Raw genomic sequence first — 19,583 nt, 5'->3', positions numbered from 1 at the left:
TTTGTAAATACTGTCTGAATAAGTGTGGCATTCTTCCCACCTAGCATGAAAGATACCTTCCCTGTCCATCCTTCCTTCCTCCACGCACTTGAAGCAAAGCTAGCACAGAAACCACTTATCAATCTAAAATTTACCTCTGGCATGTTTAGCACGTTTTTATGTCAGGCTTCTGAGAAATTAGACCAGCCTTCCTCACAGGTGACCGCATCTGCTGCTTGGTTATTTAAATGCTTTTGCAAAACTAAAAAGGAAATGAAAAAAAGGAGGAAATAGAAAGAAGCCCAGTTGCAATAAATTGTCTTCAATCTTCAAGCAACTTCACACCAAGCACATGCCACTAAAATATTTCAAGTAGAAAAATATTAGTTTAGATTTCACTGTTCAATTATTTATTTTTAGCACTGAAGTTCTTCAACCAGGTTGAGTGTGTAGGGGAAGGAAAAGAAGAGAAACTATCACAGTTTTTTTAATGTCCCCAACTGCTTGTTTAAAAAAAATGCAGGAAATGATGTCAGCTCTTTGTGGAAAAGAACAGAGAAATATCTCAGTGATAAGTAGAGATGAAACCTATGTCCTCTTCTGTCATGGCTACAACTTCTTCATTAACCAGGTAATAATTCTGATTTTCTAACAGTTTGTTCGTAGCCATCTTAACTGTCATCATGTCAACAGTGGGACACTGTTGAGTTCTTGCAAACATATTGAAATAAATCGTAGGGGGAAAAAAAGTCATTTAAAGGCTTTTAGTAACATGGGACCACCAATCACCTAAGATAGGCTAGAAAATTATCTAGCTAGTGAGAACAGAAAGTGGGTTATTTTGACAGACAGAGAAAGAACCTGAAATCTGAAACCACTCAAGAGAGATTTTTTGGCTGCTTGGATTCAGAACTTCCTTACAAATAAGCTTTTCTGATCACTGTTACTATGGAAAAATTATCACAGAAGCACGTAACTAAAGATTGCATCATAACTAGCAAACAACCAAGGAAACTTTAATCCTGGCATCTTATAACTACGGGTGCATGACTGCACAAGCTTCTTTTTATGAGAGGCTTTTTATTAAATGAAAATGTATTTCACACACTATATGGTGACTTAACACACTATTTACACAAACTGACCTGTATATACACTAAGAACAGCATATGGAACTGCTGCCTCTGATGTGTGAGAGACAGAGGGTGTTACCAGGGAAAGTCTCCTACTTATATCAATGTTTTGAGGGAAGGGTGGCATGGAAGTGGGAAGAAGAAAAAGAGTGAGAATTAATGGCAACCAGGAATGAGAGCAGAAATAGGATTAATATGGACCTCTGTCCTAAGATCTATGATGTTCTTTTCTTTACCAACATTACTGACCTACCACTGAGTTGCCCTATCCCATCAGATGTTCACGCCGCATCAGAGTTCTCTTTTACGTTTCCACACCTCTGCTTTCACATCCACTGGCTTTTCTCCATATCCCTACTTCATCCCTCTCTAGTTTTTTTTTTCCTCCTACTAACACTTCTGCTTCCACTACTCTTTGCTTTCCCCCATCCTGACCACCCCTCTTCCCAAGCTGCCGCTTCTTCCTCTTCTCTTCTCTCCAACTTTATACCTATCTTCCTCTGCCTCCTTCTTTCAGTCTAAATACCACACCTGCCCCTAATCTCCTGTGTTCCTGTTTTCTCATTACACCATCCCTCCAGCTCCTTGTATTTTTGTCTCCTCCTACAGCTTCTATTTTTCCTACTCTCCAAAATTACAATTCACACAACAGATATCATCCCTTTAAAGCTATCTTCTACTTGCTAGACACCTGATCATACAATCTCTTCAAAAACCAAATTAAGCTGACGTCTGATATGTTAAACGCAGGAGCCGCATAAACTGGAGAGTTGGCATTACCTGGTAACGTTAAGCCTAAATCTCACCTAAAACAGGATTTGTTTTTCTGTTAGCTCTCACCTAAAACAGGATTTTTTTTTTCTGTTAGCTCTCACCTAAAACAGGATATTTTTTCTGTAAAATCAAAAATCAACACCCTTCTTTCCATTGATTCCCAGATTTTTGCCCAAAATTCTGGAAGTAATTGCTACCGTTAATCTAAAAATGACAGTACTGGTAGAAACAAGTAAGTGATATTATCTTGACCATCAGGCTTTTTTGTTTTTCCCATGGTACCTACACACACACATGCACACCCACAAACATGCACAGTACACCTTTAGTAATACTGTATGACTGTTAAATACATGGAAATCCCCATGGAGAAAATGAAATATGGTTTCTAACCCTGAGGCTCAGAAAAAACTGCTCAGCATGGAAAAAAGCTTCTTCTGATCAAATAAACTTCTGTAAGTAGTAAGAGACAGGCAGAAGTGCAGAGGAGTTTCCTTGGTAAATGTTTAGCATCCAGGCCTTCCTTATCTTACTTTGAGGTTTACGTTGGTGTATGTTGACTGATGCTTTAACAAGCCCACTTTATCAGCATGAGACACAGACATTTAAAAACAGTGAACTGACTGCAAAGTGAGAACTGGTAAATGAACACAACATCGTAATTTTGTGCTTTGCCCTTTCTTGTTTTATGGTTTGTGCCTGTTGAAATGATCCTGTAGTACAGCTTGTAATCTTGAAATAGCACAGCTGTTTACAAGTTATTAGTTATGAACAAACCAGCTCAAGAAGTCAGCTCAAGAGTTTTGTCTGTTATATTGAAGGGTGGCAGTACTCAGCTCACTCACAGTTCCACCATTAACTTAGCTCTTTTATCCAATATGATTTTACTCCCATTTGAAAGAAGATCTGATGATTCATCATCTGTATCGAAATCTTTATTACCTGAATTCTGCTCGCTGGGATTTTCGTAACACACTTTTTCCATCCATCAAAATAAGGTTGATGCTGACACATTGCAAATGCCAACAGGAAGTTGGCTCTCCTGTTCAGTTATGTCTGTCAACTATCTCTGTATTTTAGCATCTAAACACGTCCAGTGAGCAACTGATACAGGTGGTTCTTTAATGTCGCAGTAGTTTACTCCAAACAATTAATATCTGGTAATGCAACCGCAGATCGCTATGCATATTATGAAATACTGCAACTACAAAACTGGACTAGCTGTGTTAGTGTCTTACAAGCTTCCTTAAAAACAAAGTGGTACGCAATTCCCACATATCTTCATTTCTACACGTGAAGGATGCAGTTCAAACATTCTTTTCTCACTGCCAGTTTGCTGTAATCACACTATAAACAAAGCCTACTGCCATCGCCTTTTAGGTTCCTGACTTCTCCTCTTTGCTCCCCACTTCTGTTTTAAATGTATTGACCTACCCCACCTCTCCTATATAACTTGGATCCCTGACTCTGTGCCACCACATTTCCCCTTCACTATTGCTCACTGAACTTGGCATTGCTGTTTCTCCAGCTGCAACTCATTTCTACAATATTCTTCCACTGATTACTTTCTCAGCATACTGCAGAATTCAGAGAAATACTAAAGTCAATTTTATTTTTAAATTGGGTCTGAAATTTAGAACTAATCTACAGATTAGTCTTCCCCATCATCCCCTGCCTTTTTCCTGCATTCTTGATAATGCTTTTGTGAGAAAACTGTTCCGTCTGTAACACTTCCAACTTCATCCCTGTAGCTTTGTGGTACAACACAAGAAATAGATGGTGAAAATAAAAAGCTCACAATAAATAGGGATGGGTGCTTTATTTAAAATATCAAATAGAGTGCAAAAGTCAGTATCAGATACTGTGGGATTTTTTTTTTTTTTAAATTTTAATGACGTTTACCATATTACGACCAGCACAGATCAGTAAACCTCTCAATGCCACCTATCCTTTCAGCAAAGCATTTAGGCAATGTCTTCTTAAATGCTCTGCTGAACACAGACTAAATTCTTCAGATTCGGTGTAAGTCAGTCCACGTTTATTGGTAAAAGTAATTTATTGTTTACCATAACAAGCAAAGTTGACAAGGCAAACAAGCCCTTCCTTTGACCAAAAGTTACAATAACACTATTATTTAGATATAGCATGCAGTGACAACTCCTTCTTGTAGACTGTATGTCAAGCTACAGTGCTTACACACATACAAACACATTCATGCCATTTTAACATCACCACCATGATGTTAAGATGAAAATAAACAATTAAATGACAACTTCTCTCTGAAGAAAGCAAACTGCACAAGAAGTACACCTCTTCCGAGGAGTACACCTGAAGCAGACACGAATTAATGCCTTCTGGTAGCGTTAGCAAGTATTAAGGTTGTGTTTCACTTGCTTTGTGTTTTTCATGTTTCTTTTCACTTGATTATTGTGGGAATACACATGCTTCCAGACTGACTTGCTCAGTCAGCCATCAAAACAGAAATTGAACCTAGTCCCTCCTGCCTTGTAAGAAATCCACAAAATATGTAATAAATCTCCAGCTATGCTTCCGCAAAATTTACGTATGTAAGTTTCCAATATAAATGACTTGTTACAGATATCCATATTATAGCAAAAAAAGCACTGTGTATATCACTTCAGCTTTGCTAACTTATTTTCAGATGTGCAAGCACACCAATTTAATTTTTTTTAAATCACACTGTATCTTAACCCACTTATGCTAAATTGGCTCCCCTATTCTTCATAATAAGCCAGCTGATCACATAAACAAAAGCTGCGTTTCAGAAAGCCTTTCAGGAGGCCACAAACTTTAAACTTTCATTCTCTAACTGTCTTGCCATGATTTTAGTACTTACTCATCACGTTTTAACTACAAAGTCATACTGCAACAAGTAGAAGCAGGAGGAAATGTTACAGAGAATATAAACCAAACACCACCAAACTTACCCCTCTGAAATTCCAGCCTTTAGTAGAAGAAAACAAGGAAAAATTGTTCTGCTGCTGTTGTTTTGGCCTGCAAGATGAGACAAGGAAGAGCGCTTACTGTTTATATTTTTAGCTGTTATATTTTCTATATCAATAATGAAGAAAGATAGAGGGAGAAAAGACAAACAGATTTCCAGTACTAAAACACCTTAGATTTCCTTGGCTGTACTCCTGATGGGCTTCTCTCTTCAGGTTAGTAAAAAGTTTTAATTTAGATTGAGAACCAAGGAACTTGGCAGCCTTGCAAATCTTCAGAGGTGCAATGGATTGACATCTGGCAATAACCTCTCACTACTTCTACTGCTTTTCAAGAAGCAAAGACAACCCTGACCTGAACAGGGCAGCCCTATGAAGCTGCAATTATGTCATGCGATGCAAGATGGTGCACTTCGCTGGCTGGACTAGATGAGGAAACTAAAGAGCCTTTAATTCTAACAGTGAAGCTATGCTAAGCATCAATGTAAAGCCAGTCAGTCATACCTTTGTGCCATGCTAAAAACTACAGAGAAGCTGCCTTCCCAGTTTTTACTCATTCCTTTCTCCTACCTCGTAATTATCCCTGCACAATTACTTCTGAAAAGTAACCATAACACTGCTCTCCACTTCACTCTTGGTAAGTGCTTTTCATCAGTAAAATCTTAAACCAGTTTGCTAAGGTAGGCAAACATTGCTGCAATTTTACACATGAAGGAGTCAGACCAAAGCTTGAAGGAACCAGCAAAGAGTTTGGCGGCAGGATCTAAGTGCCCAGCACACTGCAAATGTGTCCAAATGAATGTATAGCTCACAGAACTGATCACAAATAATAACAAGGATACAAAAAAAAAGAAAAATAGTAGTACAGGACAGATTTTTCTTCAGTTAAAGCAAGGCTCTAGTTTTGGTTCCCGCCCCTCACGGCTCCTGAGAAACCTCAACACATTGCACCCTAATTTCTTTTCTGTAAAGGTAAGATAGCAATAATTATTCCTGTCTCTTTTGTCTGCCTTCTCTTTTTTTTTTTTTTTTTTTTAAGTGTAATATATTTGGTATATGAACATTTTCTTCGTATGTGCATTAAAACACAAAGTCTTGATCTCAGCAGGTATTTTTAGATACTACCATAACACAAATCATAACCTATAATAATGATAATTGAGTTATTTTTTGTTACAACTCAAACCTCAGTGTTAATCTTCCCAGTTTTGCACTCTACCAGCCAGCCAATCGGACAGAACATCAGAATTTCAAGCACATTGATAAAGAGTCATTAAAACGCACAAGGCTACGCAGCTCACAGATTTTAGCATTAAAAACTGTCCACTGTGCACTCCTGCTGCTACAGCTTTCCAATTTAAAATATTAAGAAGTTAAGTGGCTAAACAAAAGATCCTCAGTGAAACTATAACTACAACATGTAAAAAGAAGAATATGTGATTAACAATAACTTACACAAATTATGATTTGTCAACAACGTTTCAAATAGTTTTTATTCAGTGGCCTGCACAAAAGATCTCACATTAGAATCACAGTCAGACTTTGAAAAAAACATTTTATGCTGAGAGTTATGCTCCTTAGTCACTTAGGCACTTTTCAAAAATTGCACATTTAAACTTGTATTTCTGCATCTTTTTCTTCTATATTTCATTACCGTTTTCATAAATTTTCTTTTCCTCATTGTTAAGAGGCAAACTGCACTAGTTCTATTTTAATTAAGCTGAATATAGGCAAAACAAAAGATACTTCAACTTAAGCACATATGTCATGATGTTAGTTTGTTAAAAACAAACAAACAAACAAACAAAAACAACTTCCCACAATCATCCTGTAACAAGAACCGGGAACTCCACAAAAGTAATATACCAGCTGTGTCATTCATTTACTCTGAACCTAAGGCCATCCATTAAAGGAAGTCTGATGACTAACGATTGTTATCATCAACCTGTAACTTTCAAGTTCCCCAAAAGCATCCCATACTACACGGTCACAGTCAATAACTTCGACAGCAGACTTGATAGTAAATGCACATTTCACCAGGTTTCACAATGGCCAACCGTTTTCCTCACCTTATCAGTCAAGAAACTTACTGCATCTTGGTGAGAATGAACTCCGTTATTTACAATGGTATTGCAGCTCCTTTCTTTTTTTCTACTATTCTAGCGTTATTAGACAGCCGTCAATACAATAGCCCAATGAAAGAAACCCGTTTTACCAAAAGGAGTTCTTAACTAGCAAGCTAATGAAACATGTCAAAGTCACAGTATGTCCTTCCAAGACCAGGTTTTTTCCCACCCAATTTGCGCAGCTTTCTTCTAGTCAGCAGAAATCAGGCTGAAGTAATTATTCTCAAGTATAATATACTCATTTACCAACCTATAAGCTACCTCAAATAATTTCTTCAAAAAACTTTCACTTTTATGCATCCGATCTAGCTATTAGTTCCACATTTTCTATTCTATTTAAAATTAATTTAAGAATCATTTAAAAATGAGTCACCCATATATCATACAATAGAAATCATTTTCGGTAAGTGGGAAGTAACAAAGTTAGTTTTCTCTATGGGAGAGGCTTTAACTTCTAACTAAGGCAGACAGAAAAAAATCTCAAAATGCGGGATGAATTTCAGAAATGGTTGCTGTCTTTAAAATGGGCCAGAAAAAAAAAAACATTATGGGTATTCAAAGTCTAAATCCGGGAACACAGTGAATACATCAAGTCTAACATCGTATTCCAAACGACCATTTATCTAATCCATCTTATAAACTTATCAAGATCATAGAACTACGAAAGCTTCATCTCTTTTCTTACTAAAAACACTAATTTAGAAACCTCTCTGTTCCCATAACTAGAAGCCATCTAAAATATAGGCAAAATATATTCACAGCAAGTTTATAAGCACAGTTCTGAACTAACATTTTTCAGCCAAACACACCCCTAAACCAAAATAAAGTAAAAAACAACTGCTGGTTCTCAGCTACATCTCAAGTCACAAAATATAAATGAGGTCTTACTCTTGTTCGAATTATAGCTTTCAGTCTAGTCCTTCATTTTCTTACAGTTATTTGGATCTCTGTCTTCCCAACTACCTATCAACATCAGTGAGAACCATACTGACTAAGAATTTGACTTCTGCACCTTTTTTTTTTTTTTTTGAATACATTTAAAATATCTTGTTCTATTTTCTACAAGGCACTAATTCAATCAAAGAAGAACATTCTGCTTACTGGACAAATCTTCCTTGAATGGAGCTCCTTGCAGCAGCGTATAAGCTAATTTAGAAACAGTATGTATTATAAAAACTCTATATTAAATATACTGTATACTACGTAGCTTGGATAGTTTAATTACAAAAGCAAAAACTGCAAAAATAATCAAGCAAGTTGTTTTTGAAATAATAAGTGTTATACTTTGATATGAGGGACACTACCATTTAGAGACTTTTAGACCCACTTCGTTCAGAAATAAAAATAATTTACTGAATAAATAATGAAAATCATCACTGACATAAGTATGTAGCATAGAGAACATTAAAACATTCACTGAGAAAAGGCGGCAAGAAGAGATAAATTAATAGGCATAAACAGTGATCGTACATCTGATCTTGAGGGAGACTTAGAAGTAGTGTGACATAAGTTACTGTTAACGAGATACTACAAGTCAGGAAGGCTTTTCCAGATGTCAAGAACAAGTCAAGTATGGTTATTATAAGTGTATGCAGCGTAACTGATGCTCTTGAAATGCATGGAACAGATGACGATGGAACAGATCATGGCTGGGACAAAATGAAATATATAGCAGGAGGGAAAGAGGGGAGCTCCTCCCTCCAATTCCTTATAATAGCATTCTCAAGTCTATAATTTAGAATACTTGGTCTTTCTTACAAATGGCTTTCTTTTCTAATTTAGTGAATAGTCACTCAAATCTTTTCTCCCCAATGATGGGTTTTAAGAATGAAAGATCAAAAGATTGGGATTGTGTGGGAACTCTTCTGACAGAGAGGGAGCAGGTGATCAAACCTGTCAGTGCAGCTTGGTTTGGAGATTGCTATGAAAAGTTTACTTTGGAATTATAGGCCTAACACCAAGGCCTTTCAGTCTGAGAAAGTGCAAGCAGAGGCCTGCCACTTTGAAAGGCAGCCTGCGAAGACCGTCAGCCTCCTCCTCTTTACAAGATGTTTCAACTATTCATCTTCCATTTGATCTTTAAACTTCCAGGCTTGGAAAAAAACAAGTCTTGCAATTACCCTGATACTTAGAAATGACATCTTCACACTTTAGAATTCTTGAAGCATTTACCAGGGAATGACTGAAGCACACTGACTTGGTTGCCTGCTGGTTTCCTAGCAATCCTGCTCTTCTATAAGGATAATTTGGGAGTTTATTAACAAAACAGTTAGTATTGCAAGAACTTTTGACAATGGTAATGTCCTTCTAAGCTGTGGCTCTTGATCTTTTACCAAGGTGCTTCTAAAACTATTTTACAGCCTTGGATGTGCAAAAGGCTGCAGAGTAAATGGTGAGTGAATTAAACATACAGCAAACCACCAGTTTAAGACTGTAAGGTCCTGGATTCAGTGTTCCACAAGAGTCCCTTAAAGTCTTAAGTTAGCATGAATAAAAGTTATAATACTTCTAGTTGCCATGTATTAATTTATGAATACTTTACTAGGATAGTCATTGTAGGTCAGCCCCATATGCTTTTTCCAACACCAGGCTGTATTAGAAACTGGCCAACAGAAGTAGAGCTTTACAGAAGAATGCTCTTTGGGGAGGTGGGGAGGGAAAGAAAGGAGAGAGAATGAGATAAACAACCATGAATCTACAAATTATTACAGATAGAAAATTGTTTTCTTTCCCGCAGCTAAATATACGCTACAGAAGTTTATATAAAATAAAGAGAGGATGTTGCCACAAACACTGATAAAGTATTAAAGTGGATTAAGCATAAATGTCAGTTGGTTTTCTCTGTTAAACTTTAAGTTAAAAGATGCACCTCCGTCCAGGCTGGAGTAGATATTACTTGGCTTACAGTATGGTTACACTGTCCCATCTGCTGCTTGCATTCAGAAGCAGCAGTAATTCATAATCAAACAGCACCGTCATAAATACTTTCCTTGAAACAAAACATTGATCCTTCTTAATATGGTTTTGGAAGAAAAAAAAACAAAAAAACTACACACAACACTTGTTGAGTTTAATAAGTAGATATATAGCATGTTCCAATTCTGCCATTGAACCGAAAGTAAAACTGGAATTCTTTTCTTCTCACTTTTCACCGCTAGCAACAACATTTACAGGGCAGACCAGCAGGACCACAGAGTTTTAGAAAAGACTGAGTAAGACCCGTAACTGTTCTTGCTGCATAGAACTCAGGGCAGAACCCAGCTGCCTCCCCCAAAATTATGCTGACTATTGTAAAAGAGAATTAAAATTCATAAAACAATATTTCTGTCCTTAAAATGTGCAGGTGTTTCTTTTCAAGTTTTTCACACACACACTATGAATAAGCATAGGAACGCATCTGTTGGATAAAGATTTCTTTTTTTAAAATCATTATTTAGACACAAGTTTTAGACTAGACATCAAATATGCCTCCCAGAACAACTCAGTGAATTTTTGTGCAACTTTTACTGTACTGTAGGTTACTGACATAATTACCGTTGATAAGTAAAACAACAAAAAAGAATCTAGAGACTACAACATCCACTGGATGGTTAATGTTTCTATTGCACTTCGGAAAAAAGTGCATTACCTGTCTTAAAGTATGATGGTGAGACAAATGATGGATTTATAGTAGTTTATGTTAAGCGCATGCACTTTTTACAACTTCATCTGATCCTGCAGTCTTTCTGCACATAGAATCAGACAACAGTTTTTTTTCTAGGTATGAACATTCACGCTGTGTGTGCTTTTTGTTACCTGTTTAAAACACTCGGCTGTTGCACCTGTTTGAAGATGAAAGTGCAGTTCAGAAAGTGATCTATATGAATACTCATTCAGCTGACAGAAGGGAAGCTCCAACCACTTAGAAAACAGCTGGTCTAAGAGGTAAAAATACTTTTCAAACAGCAAAAAATCAGATTGTTTCTACAGCTGTGCATATTTTAATAAGATACTGTTAAATAATAAATAGCACTGACTGTTCAGTATTTCCTGGAACATCAGCTGCTGGCAACTTATCTGAAGTGTACAGTATGTTCATAAAAGGACTTTTAAAAGGTTACTGGGATATATTTGGGATATTAATTTAAGAAGCTTTTCAAGGGGGTTTACCTGGTGAAGCCCAAGATATGTAAGAGCATTTTTAGCCATACAGATTTGGAATGCTGACGCTATCAGATGTTTTAAATTACATTTAATAATAACAGTACCTTTAGTATTGATTTTAAAATTAGAGGAAAACATGTGGTTGACCTAATTAACAGAAATATTGACTTCTGCACTTGAAATCATACTTTAAATGTGAAATATCATTTCTCTTCTATAGCAGAAACCTGAAAGCTTTTGTGCCAAAAAGAGACTGAATAACGTTTCAAACATTTATGTTCGATTTATCCAGGTCCAATCCTGCAGACATGAGTTCAAGATCCCAAAGAGTCAACTCATAGACACCTGAGAAAAGATCAGCAAGATGGGACACTTGCTACCTTGAAAGAAAGAAACACAAAACAAAACCAAAAAACCCACACACAGATGAAGGAGTTTCTAGTAGTTGCTCTGACTTCCTAAACACGCACTTTTATAGTTCTATTGTCTAAAACATAGTGTCACAAACATATTAAGGAGGAAAAACAGCTCTTGTGAATCTGGATATATGCAGATGAAAGTCTGCATCACTGAAGCAGGTATATTCACCAGTGAGTAGTCCCACACCTACTCTTTTCCCATGCTTTCTTCAGAACATATTTGTTTATACAATGAATCAACTGAAACACACTGAAAAATATTCCATCACTAATAAAAACCAAGGAAGCTACATTAACATCTTCCATTTCTGCATTTGGTTAATTTCCTATAAAATTAACTCTGTTTTATGCAGGGGAAAATTCTGAAGATTAAGCAAAGTTCTGCCTTTGACCTAAAAATCAGAGATTGCTCCTGATGTTACATTTCAGTGTCTGAAGAAACACAGGCTTCATTTGAAACGTTGAACATAATTTAGTTCTTCATTTTTAACTACAGCAGGACAATGCACTCAATTGCACTTGATATAAACTACTGTAAAAGCATCTCCTTGACCTGTATGGACCCTATTCACAACTGAAATAGAAAGCCCTGGCTACTAGCCAATAGAAAGTCACAGGCATTTCTGCAGTTTGACAGGCATAGCTGCATTTATTCTGTAACAAGATACCATTATTTCACAAATATTGCAAAACATGACATTAGTAAGATTATTAGTTGGCTGGCTTGGAACGAGCAGCTTAAAATTATTCCTACAGCATTTCAAAAATACTAAGAAGAAGAGATGGCAATATCATGTTCGTTAATTTGGTTAGTTGTTACATCATCCCATTGCCATATCACAGATATATGCTGAATTCTTTACAGAGAGCAATAACTCAAAAAGAAATGTTTGCTCATCTCCACCCTACAGCCAGCTGTGCAGATAAGATCCTCTGGTCCATGGGAAAAGAGATCTGATGGCAATGCTTAAATGGCTCCCATCGTGAGAGAGCCCGAGAAACCAAACCTCCAGACAAAAAGTCACAACAATATTCATGTTCAAGGAAACACAAGAAGTTTATTCCATTTTGTTTTCAAAACAGAAGCAACTCCTCGTCCAGAACTGAATGCTGGGAAACTCACTCAATTTAGCAAGATTGGACACTACTGCTTAGATAGAAATCCCTTGTCTACTTTATCTCGGTGAATATTTTTGTTTCTACCAGCCTGTGAAATCCAACCAAGCAGCATTTTCACTGTTGACCTACAGAGACGCTACTAACACCCTTGAAATGATCATTCAAATGCCATCCACACCACATTCCCCATAATGAAAACAAGTATTTTCTGAAAACCCTTTTTGTTTGGATTCATTATCATCTGGCCCTCATTTCAGAGGTAAACATGAATTCCCACAAAGCTGTTGGTCTTTAACAGATGCTGTTAAAAAGGTCAGAAGGACTGAATAAAGAGGGCAACGTTATTTAAAACAAACATTTGTGGCAAGTCAAGCCAATAAAAGATTCTAAAATAACTAATCCATTTTCTTATTCCTCCATTGGACCTTTATTGTTTTCTGCACTGTGGCTTGTATTTCAACAGGAAGAGGCCAAAATTTACGTTCACAGCAAAAAACACCAATTAAGCTTGTGCCATTAAGTCAATGGTCAACTCAGGATTCTGCAGATGGAAAAGTGAAAAGAATTCCTGCACTCCTTTTAAAAGAATGCTCTATGATATTTTTCACACGTAGCTCTCAAATATACAGCATTAAGCCAGTCAGTCAAGCAAGAAAACTGCTTTTATAAAATGCAATCAATTAAAGTGGATTGTAACTTTCAAAATACTTTTTCCATCAAGAAAGATTATTCTTGTGAAGGAGCGTGTTTTAAATGAAGGAGTGTGTTTTAAAATGAGTGACAAGAACCACTCCTGTTTTAATTTCTCTGCAAACAAAGACAGACTGTCTTATCTTGAGATCATAACAGGTCTGTCACCATGGGAGCTAATAAACTAACTTTCCCAAGGATAAGCAACCATGCCAGTCACTTAACTTCTGTGCGCAGTAACCATCCTCTGGAAAGTCAAATGTACCGCATAATTTCACATCTCCACTAATTCTGTCTTCTGTCATGACTAAAGGATTGCAGGTTGCCATGTCAAATCCATTTAGCTGCTTTGTCATATATAGGACAATAACTGGGATGTAAAATTGACTAAAGGTTCGATTCCCCAGCATTCTGGGACTCCGCTTAGGATACAAGCATTTCACTATGACATAACCGACGCACGGGCAACAGAACTACTCCCACACTGAAAGCACTGTGAATTAAATAAAGGCCAGAGTATCAAGCAGTGAAAAAAGACATGTATTCATCAACTTGCTGATAATACTCTTTCAAGGGAAAGGATTGATTTTTTTTTTTTTTTTTAAAGTCAAGTCTTATGGAATAGCCTCACATTTTTCAAACAGCCTTTTCCCAGTTTTACAGAGCTTTTTATTTAGAAATTTAAACTCCTGTGCGTTGGGATTTTTTTTTGTGCTCTTTAAAGATCAACACCCAATAAACACCCTTTCTTTCTTTTAGGGAACAAGAAGCCTGGGACGGGAGTTCATTAGATTATCAATATCAATAGGTAAAAATAAACATAGCTATGCTTAAAGTATTTTGGATACTCACAGTTGAAACATCTTTAGAAAAGCAAATATTTTTTGGAAATTTGTACCCAATACAACCAATCTTCTTTACCGAGCAGCCAGTATATTCAATTTTTTTGAACTCTGTTACATTATATGTTCCAAGAAGAACTATCAGAGGCCCTGAATCAACGTTTAAAGAAATATGCAATATATGTATAAAATTCATCAAGATCAAATTATGCAGCTTTTACATTTACCAAGACTTTTTAACTTGCAAGACTTTCACTTGCATCATTTAACAGAATGTACATCGCAGGAACTCAAATGAAATTAAGTGATTTCATTTTCATTTCATCTTCATTTCCATCCGCACGGTAATGCCTATTAAGCTGCATATGTATCTAAAAGAGCAACTATCAGCCCTCTGGGCTTAGAATTTTAAAAAACAATCTTTGCAATTTCCTTATTTAGCTTGAATAGATTTTTTTAGGTCTTGGAAACAATTAGCAGTGTTCCTTTAATATTCATTACTTCAGTTTCCATTGTTTGTTATAACTCATTAGGAATTTGTCTTGTGGTGATAACTGCCTTAAGCTCTGTAAGACTTTTTCCCATGTAAGAACTACCAAGTTAAGCCCTAATAGGCTTTCAATTTAAAAAGTTTACTCATATCATAAACACCGGATTGGTTTCCCCTTTGTTCTGAATGGAAGTGAAATAAATACAAACAAGGCAACCATATGCACAAAGGCCAGTTTTATATGTACAAGTATCCTCTGACATCAGAATATTCTGTTTAGTATAAACACTGACAAACTGTTAATTTATTTCTGCAAAAAATCAGCAATATTTTTCAGGGCAATTTATAAATAGCTGCTAAAGTCAACAAATATTGACCGCTATCATGGGACTTTTGTGATCTCAATCTTCACTGCACAGTGAGATCAGAAAACTGTCAATATAGTTTGATCAAGATGGATTACATAAACCCACTTCCATACCTTGCTTGACAGTGTTATTTGTTAAGTTATAATTTCTGACATGAAGAATTTGTGCTACATATTTGGTATTGGTAGTCTCTTTCCAATTTGAAACATTAAAAGCCAGTGCCAAATTTTATGTCCAATATATCTGACACTATTCATTGGTTTATTGATCAGTGATGTATTTAAATATAACATGCACTCTAAAATCAAATATCTCTTCAATAAGAACATCTGGATTTTTAGCTAGTAGAATGACCTCCTATGAAGTAAAAAACACACTTTCACTATTTCCATTATTTTTGAAAGGATATTTAACTTGAGATGCAAAAGCAAAGTGTTTTCCAGTTGTTCATTACTATTCACAGCTGGGTTCCTGTGGGAACATTTTTTGCATCAGTGTTGCCATAGTAATTACTACAGAAATCTCCAAATGCATTGAAGTAAGACCTGTTGAAACTATCATTCCATGAAAGCTCCATTCAAAGTACCAATTCAGGATAGAAAATGTTCGGTTACCTCTGCTTCTATCAGCAGCAGCAAGTTACGTTTTCTAGTTTTTTCAGTATAAATCCACTGACTGTATAAGAGCACTTTCATCCCAACAGCACTTTATGAAGAAAGAAAATTTGGCTAAAAAAAATTTTCTTAAGACTACAGAATCCTGTAATTACTAAATAACATTAATACCAGTGATGGCTCTGAAAGTATGTATTTTTGACCTGGGACCAAAAAAAAAAAAAAAAAAAGGTTAAGGAGATTTAGATCCACAGTTTTCAGAAATAAATATACATACACCCATATTCATCCTTTTTCCCCCCTCCAATTTAATTAAATTCCTGAAAAAATAGAAGTTAACATGTTAAATGAGACCAGTGGATCATACAGGAAACGGTATTTTGCCGCAAAGTAAAGCAGTTATGGATTGATTTGCCAATGGAGAAAATTATCATCTCTTCCAAGCAGAGGTTGTCTATGACCTGAAGCAATAATTTATAATCTTATTTTATCTTATTTAAGTTAATTGATAACAAATATCGTAATTGATACAAGTATTTGTTTTGCTTCTGCAGTCTTGGCCTGAAATAGCATGTCCGGGCAGCAAGTTCAAGAACTAACTATGCATCCTGCAGGGCAAACAACATTCTTCTATCTGTTCCAAATGCATTAGTATATGTTGTGATAGACAGAAGGCAAAGTCGAATGAAAAGTTTAGGCCTATGGCTCCAGATTACCTGTTCTGAGATGTTTCCTAAAACAGACACGGTGGAAGTGCTAAAGGGTCAAAAAGTAAGCATGCATGAAGACTGCAAGCAGAAAAGTATCGTAAGTACCACTTGTACTCACTTTCAAAGAAAAATTACTGCCAACAAGCATTAAATGGTGCTTTTAGATTCCTACTCCTATGATTTTTGCTGTAGGAAAAAAACAAGACCCCAAACAGTAAGTTCTTTTAACATATAATTACCAATACTGATAAGCTGTACACACTGCTGTATCTTGCTCTTCCAAAAAAAAACAAACAAGAACTTTTCTACCCAAGCACATCGGAGGGGCAAAGGGGTGGGGGCTAACCCAGGACAGACATTAGCTACTGAAAAGAATCTCACAAGGCCCAGTGAAATAAAAATAGTTGTTATGAAACTTTAAAAAGTTTTCTGTAGTTATTTATGAAACTGCGAAATAATATAGTTTGGTCCAGTAACTGGAGCAATAGTTTATAATATCTATAATATGGTTTGCTCCAGTAACTCATATCAGAAGAATTTTTAACGTAGGTTTGCCAGTGATTATTACTTCCTTTCAAATAAATATTTGTAGGCTCTTTATCCTTGCACATTAACATTTTCAGCACATAAGCAAGTTCAGTATTAACTTTTCCCCCCATTAAAATACTCCATTATTTGTACAACTTTATAACACACGTAGAAGATTCTCTGACATGTAGAAACAATTTGCTTCATAACTTGCCAGTTATCTTCTGTTATGCTGCTGAGTGTTAGCAATTATCAGTGTTTCATTCTGTATTGTTGTCAGGTTTTTGTTATTGCTATGCATTTACAGTGATCATCTTTCCTCTGAAACTCTCCTCATGCCATGCCTTTAAATTAAGGCACGTCTATCTTTTCTCTCTTACTCCTGCTGGTAGCTGATCTATTTGGCTTTCAAAGAGATGCATTAATTACATTTAGGAAGTAGGTATATGCTGTAGTATGCCATTATAAAAAACTAGAAAATTTGCTAATTACAAGAAACAAGACAACAATCTTTTCCAGGCTGAATACAGAAAGCACCAGAACGGCAAGACAATATTCTGACTGACTTTGGCAGTTGAAGTTTATGACTCAAGTCATGAAGCCCAAGGGAAGAAATCAAAGAGACGTTAATTTGATCAGTGATGATGGAAAACTATAGTTTACAGCTTCCTTTATGGTTATTGATATCAGAGCTACTGTTGGTAGCCACCAGAGTGACAGGAACATAATGTAAACATTCCTACTTATTTTCAATATTCTGAGGAATGAGATTTATTTTGTTGCAAAGTATGCTATTGTAGCCAAGCTGTTGGATTTTTTTCCTATCATTTTTGCTATCTCTCTTGATTAATAAAATCCTCCTTTGCTTTCTGCATAGCACTTTTCATTTTGAAGGTTTCCAAATGCATCATAAATTGATATGGAAGGAATTTACTTCATCCAGTGCTCTCCCTACTTCCAAACAGAGCAGTTGTTTGTATTAAACGTATTAAATATTTCATAGTGTACCAATATCAAACCATATTTTAGGACAGGGTGTTAAGCATAGCCCTCACTGAAGCTCAAGAAAAAGGAACAGAACAAAAAAAAAAAACCCAAAGGTGAATTATATGATAGATTTAATTAGTTACACTGATATTTGGCTCCCATGTTAAGGGCTGAAACACTAATTAAAATACTGTAGCTTAATGGTAGCTACTTGTTTTATTTATCAGCACCTTTCTAATCATTATTTACCAGAGTAACTTAGACCTCTGCAACATAAACAGATACACCACAATCATCTCCACATTTCCTATCAGGAAAATGACGTACAGATGGAGTATTTGACCTTTGCTCAAAACCATACACACACACACCCCCAAATCCGCAGAACACACATTAATAGCCATACCTCCTGATTTTTCAGGTTTCTTTGCATTAACCACAAAGCCAGACTCCTCATCTTAGTAAGATCCTTTCTAACCTTGCTATTTGTGCTCCCACCTCATCCATATTGCATAAGGTAGCCTTCAAGACTGTACCTGCTGCAACACTCAGCGACAGCATTGCTTGCCTAAGAGCAACAAATCTTCCAAACGTAACTACCCCAAACTGAAAAAGAACAGGTATGTATCAACTTGATGAATCGGTCTCTCAGGAGAAGTGGTGTAACGTTAGGTGTGGAGTTCATCCTTGCAAGTCAGTATGGGCTACAGTACTACAGTATGGGCTCTTTGTTAAGGGTAAACATTCATCCTAAAAAGCTGTTTCTCATTCGTAAGAGAGTAAGGTACTGGAATTAAGTGAACCAGTAGCCTCATGACCTCAGTCAGAATGTAAAAAACAGAGAAACCTAGACACTTCCAAGCAGACACTGCCTTTTTTAGCCACACACACCCAAAAAGATTCTGCAAGGGGTAGAGCTGGCAAAGACTGGTTTCCTGTGGAAGCAGGCCCTGCGTTTCCTCCCACACCTCAGCACGCCCTCTCTCCCTCACTACCTCTGTGACGCTCCCACCATGAAAAGACTGTGGTTAGGTTCAGAGCAACGCGTGTGCTCACTGGCTGGTTGGCCCCTGCCAAAAAGAACCTGAAACGGCTATGCTCTGGCAGCCTTCCTCACAATGGCTGTACTAATCTGAGTCTCTCAACCTCAACCCACAAACACAACTTTTAAGATAATTGCCCATCTTTATCGTCGCTGCATCTCTTTTTTAAAAATGAAACTGGAAAATGGGTTGAAAAATTACTAGCAAGAGACAGACAGCAGTCATATAACATTTCCTGAGGAAACTAGGCTTTCTTTCAACCACTCACATGCACACCTCTTCCTGCAAATCTAACTTTTCTAGATACTTTGAAAAGCAAAGTAAATAGTTCCATACCATCGAGCTCCCCCTCCCCCATTATGTCCTACTGTGAAAGATGACAAAGGTTTTTTTATTCCCCATCTGTCATAATTTTCTTTTTCAAGTAAGTCTATGAGAAGGAAAAAAAAGTCTATTCTTTCTCCTTTAAATTGTCATAATGTATCGGCCACCTTGCTGTTGGAAAAATCATGGCACATTCTTTTTTCAAAGTGCATAAAACCTTAGAGAAGAATTTGAAATTAGCACCAGGTAAAAAATATGTAATATTAATCCTAAAACACAGAGAAATATAATATTAACACTGTACCTGATATGCACGGAAGATGCATGATAT

General features: G+C 36.4%; 1 protein-coding gene across 5 annotated transcripts in view; it reads right to left on the bottom strand.

Moving 5' to 3' along the window:
• The window catches only part of ARHGEF3 (Rho guanine nucleotide exchange factor 3), a 153,372-nt gene that overhangs the window by 101,032 nt on the left and 32,757 nt on the right, over window positions 1-19,583 (bottom strand). For 3 of the 5 annotated variants that reach the window (XM_068907578.1, XM_068907583.1, XM_068907579.1), the window contains exon 3: window positions 4,835-4,901. The exons of the other annotated variants lie outside the window; for them this stretch is intronic. In XM_068907578.1, the coding sequence (XP_068763679.1) occupies window positions 4,835-4,901 (67 nt within the window). The remainder of the gene's footprint in view (window positions 1-4,834; window positions 4,902-19,583) is intronic. 5 annotated transcript variants of the gene reach the window in all.

This window comes from Struthio camelus, chromosome 14, assembly GCF_040807025.1.
Source record: "Struthio camelus isolate bStrCam1 chromosome 14, bStrCam1.hap1, whole genome shotgun sequence".
Classification (NCBI taxonomy): Eukaryota; Metazoa; Chordata; class Aves; order Struthioniformes; family Struthionidae; genus Struthio; species Struthio camelus.
This window is presented reverse-complemented; position numbering and strand designations above follow the sequence as displayed.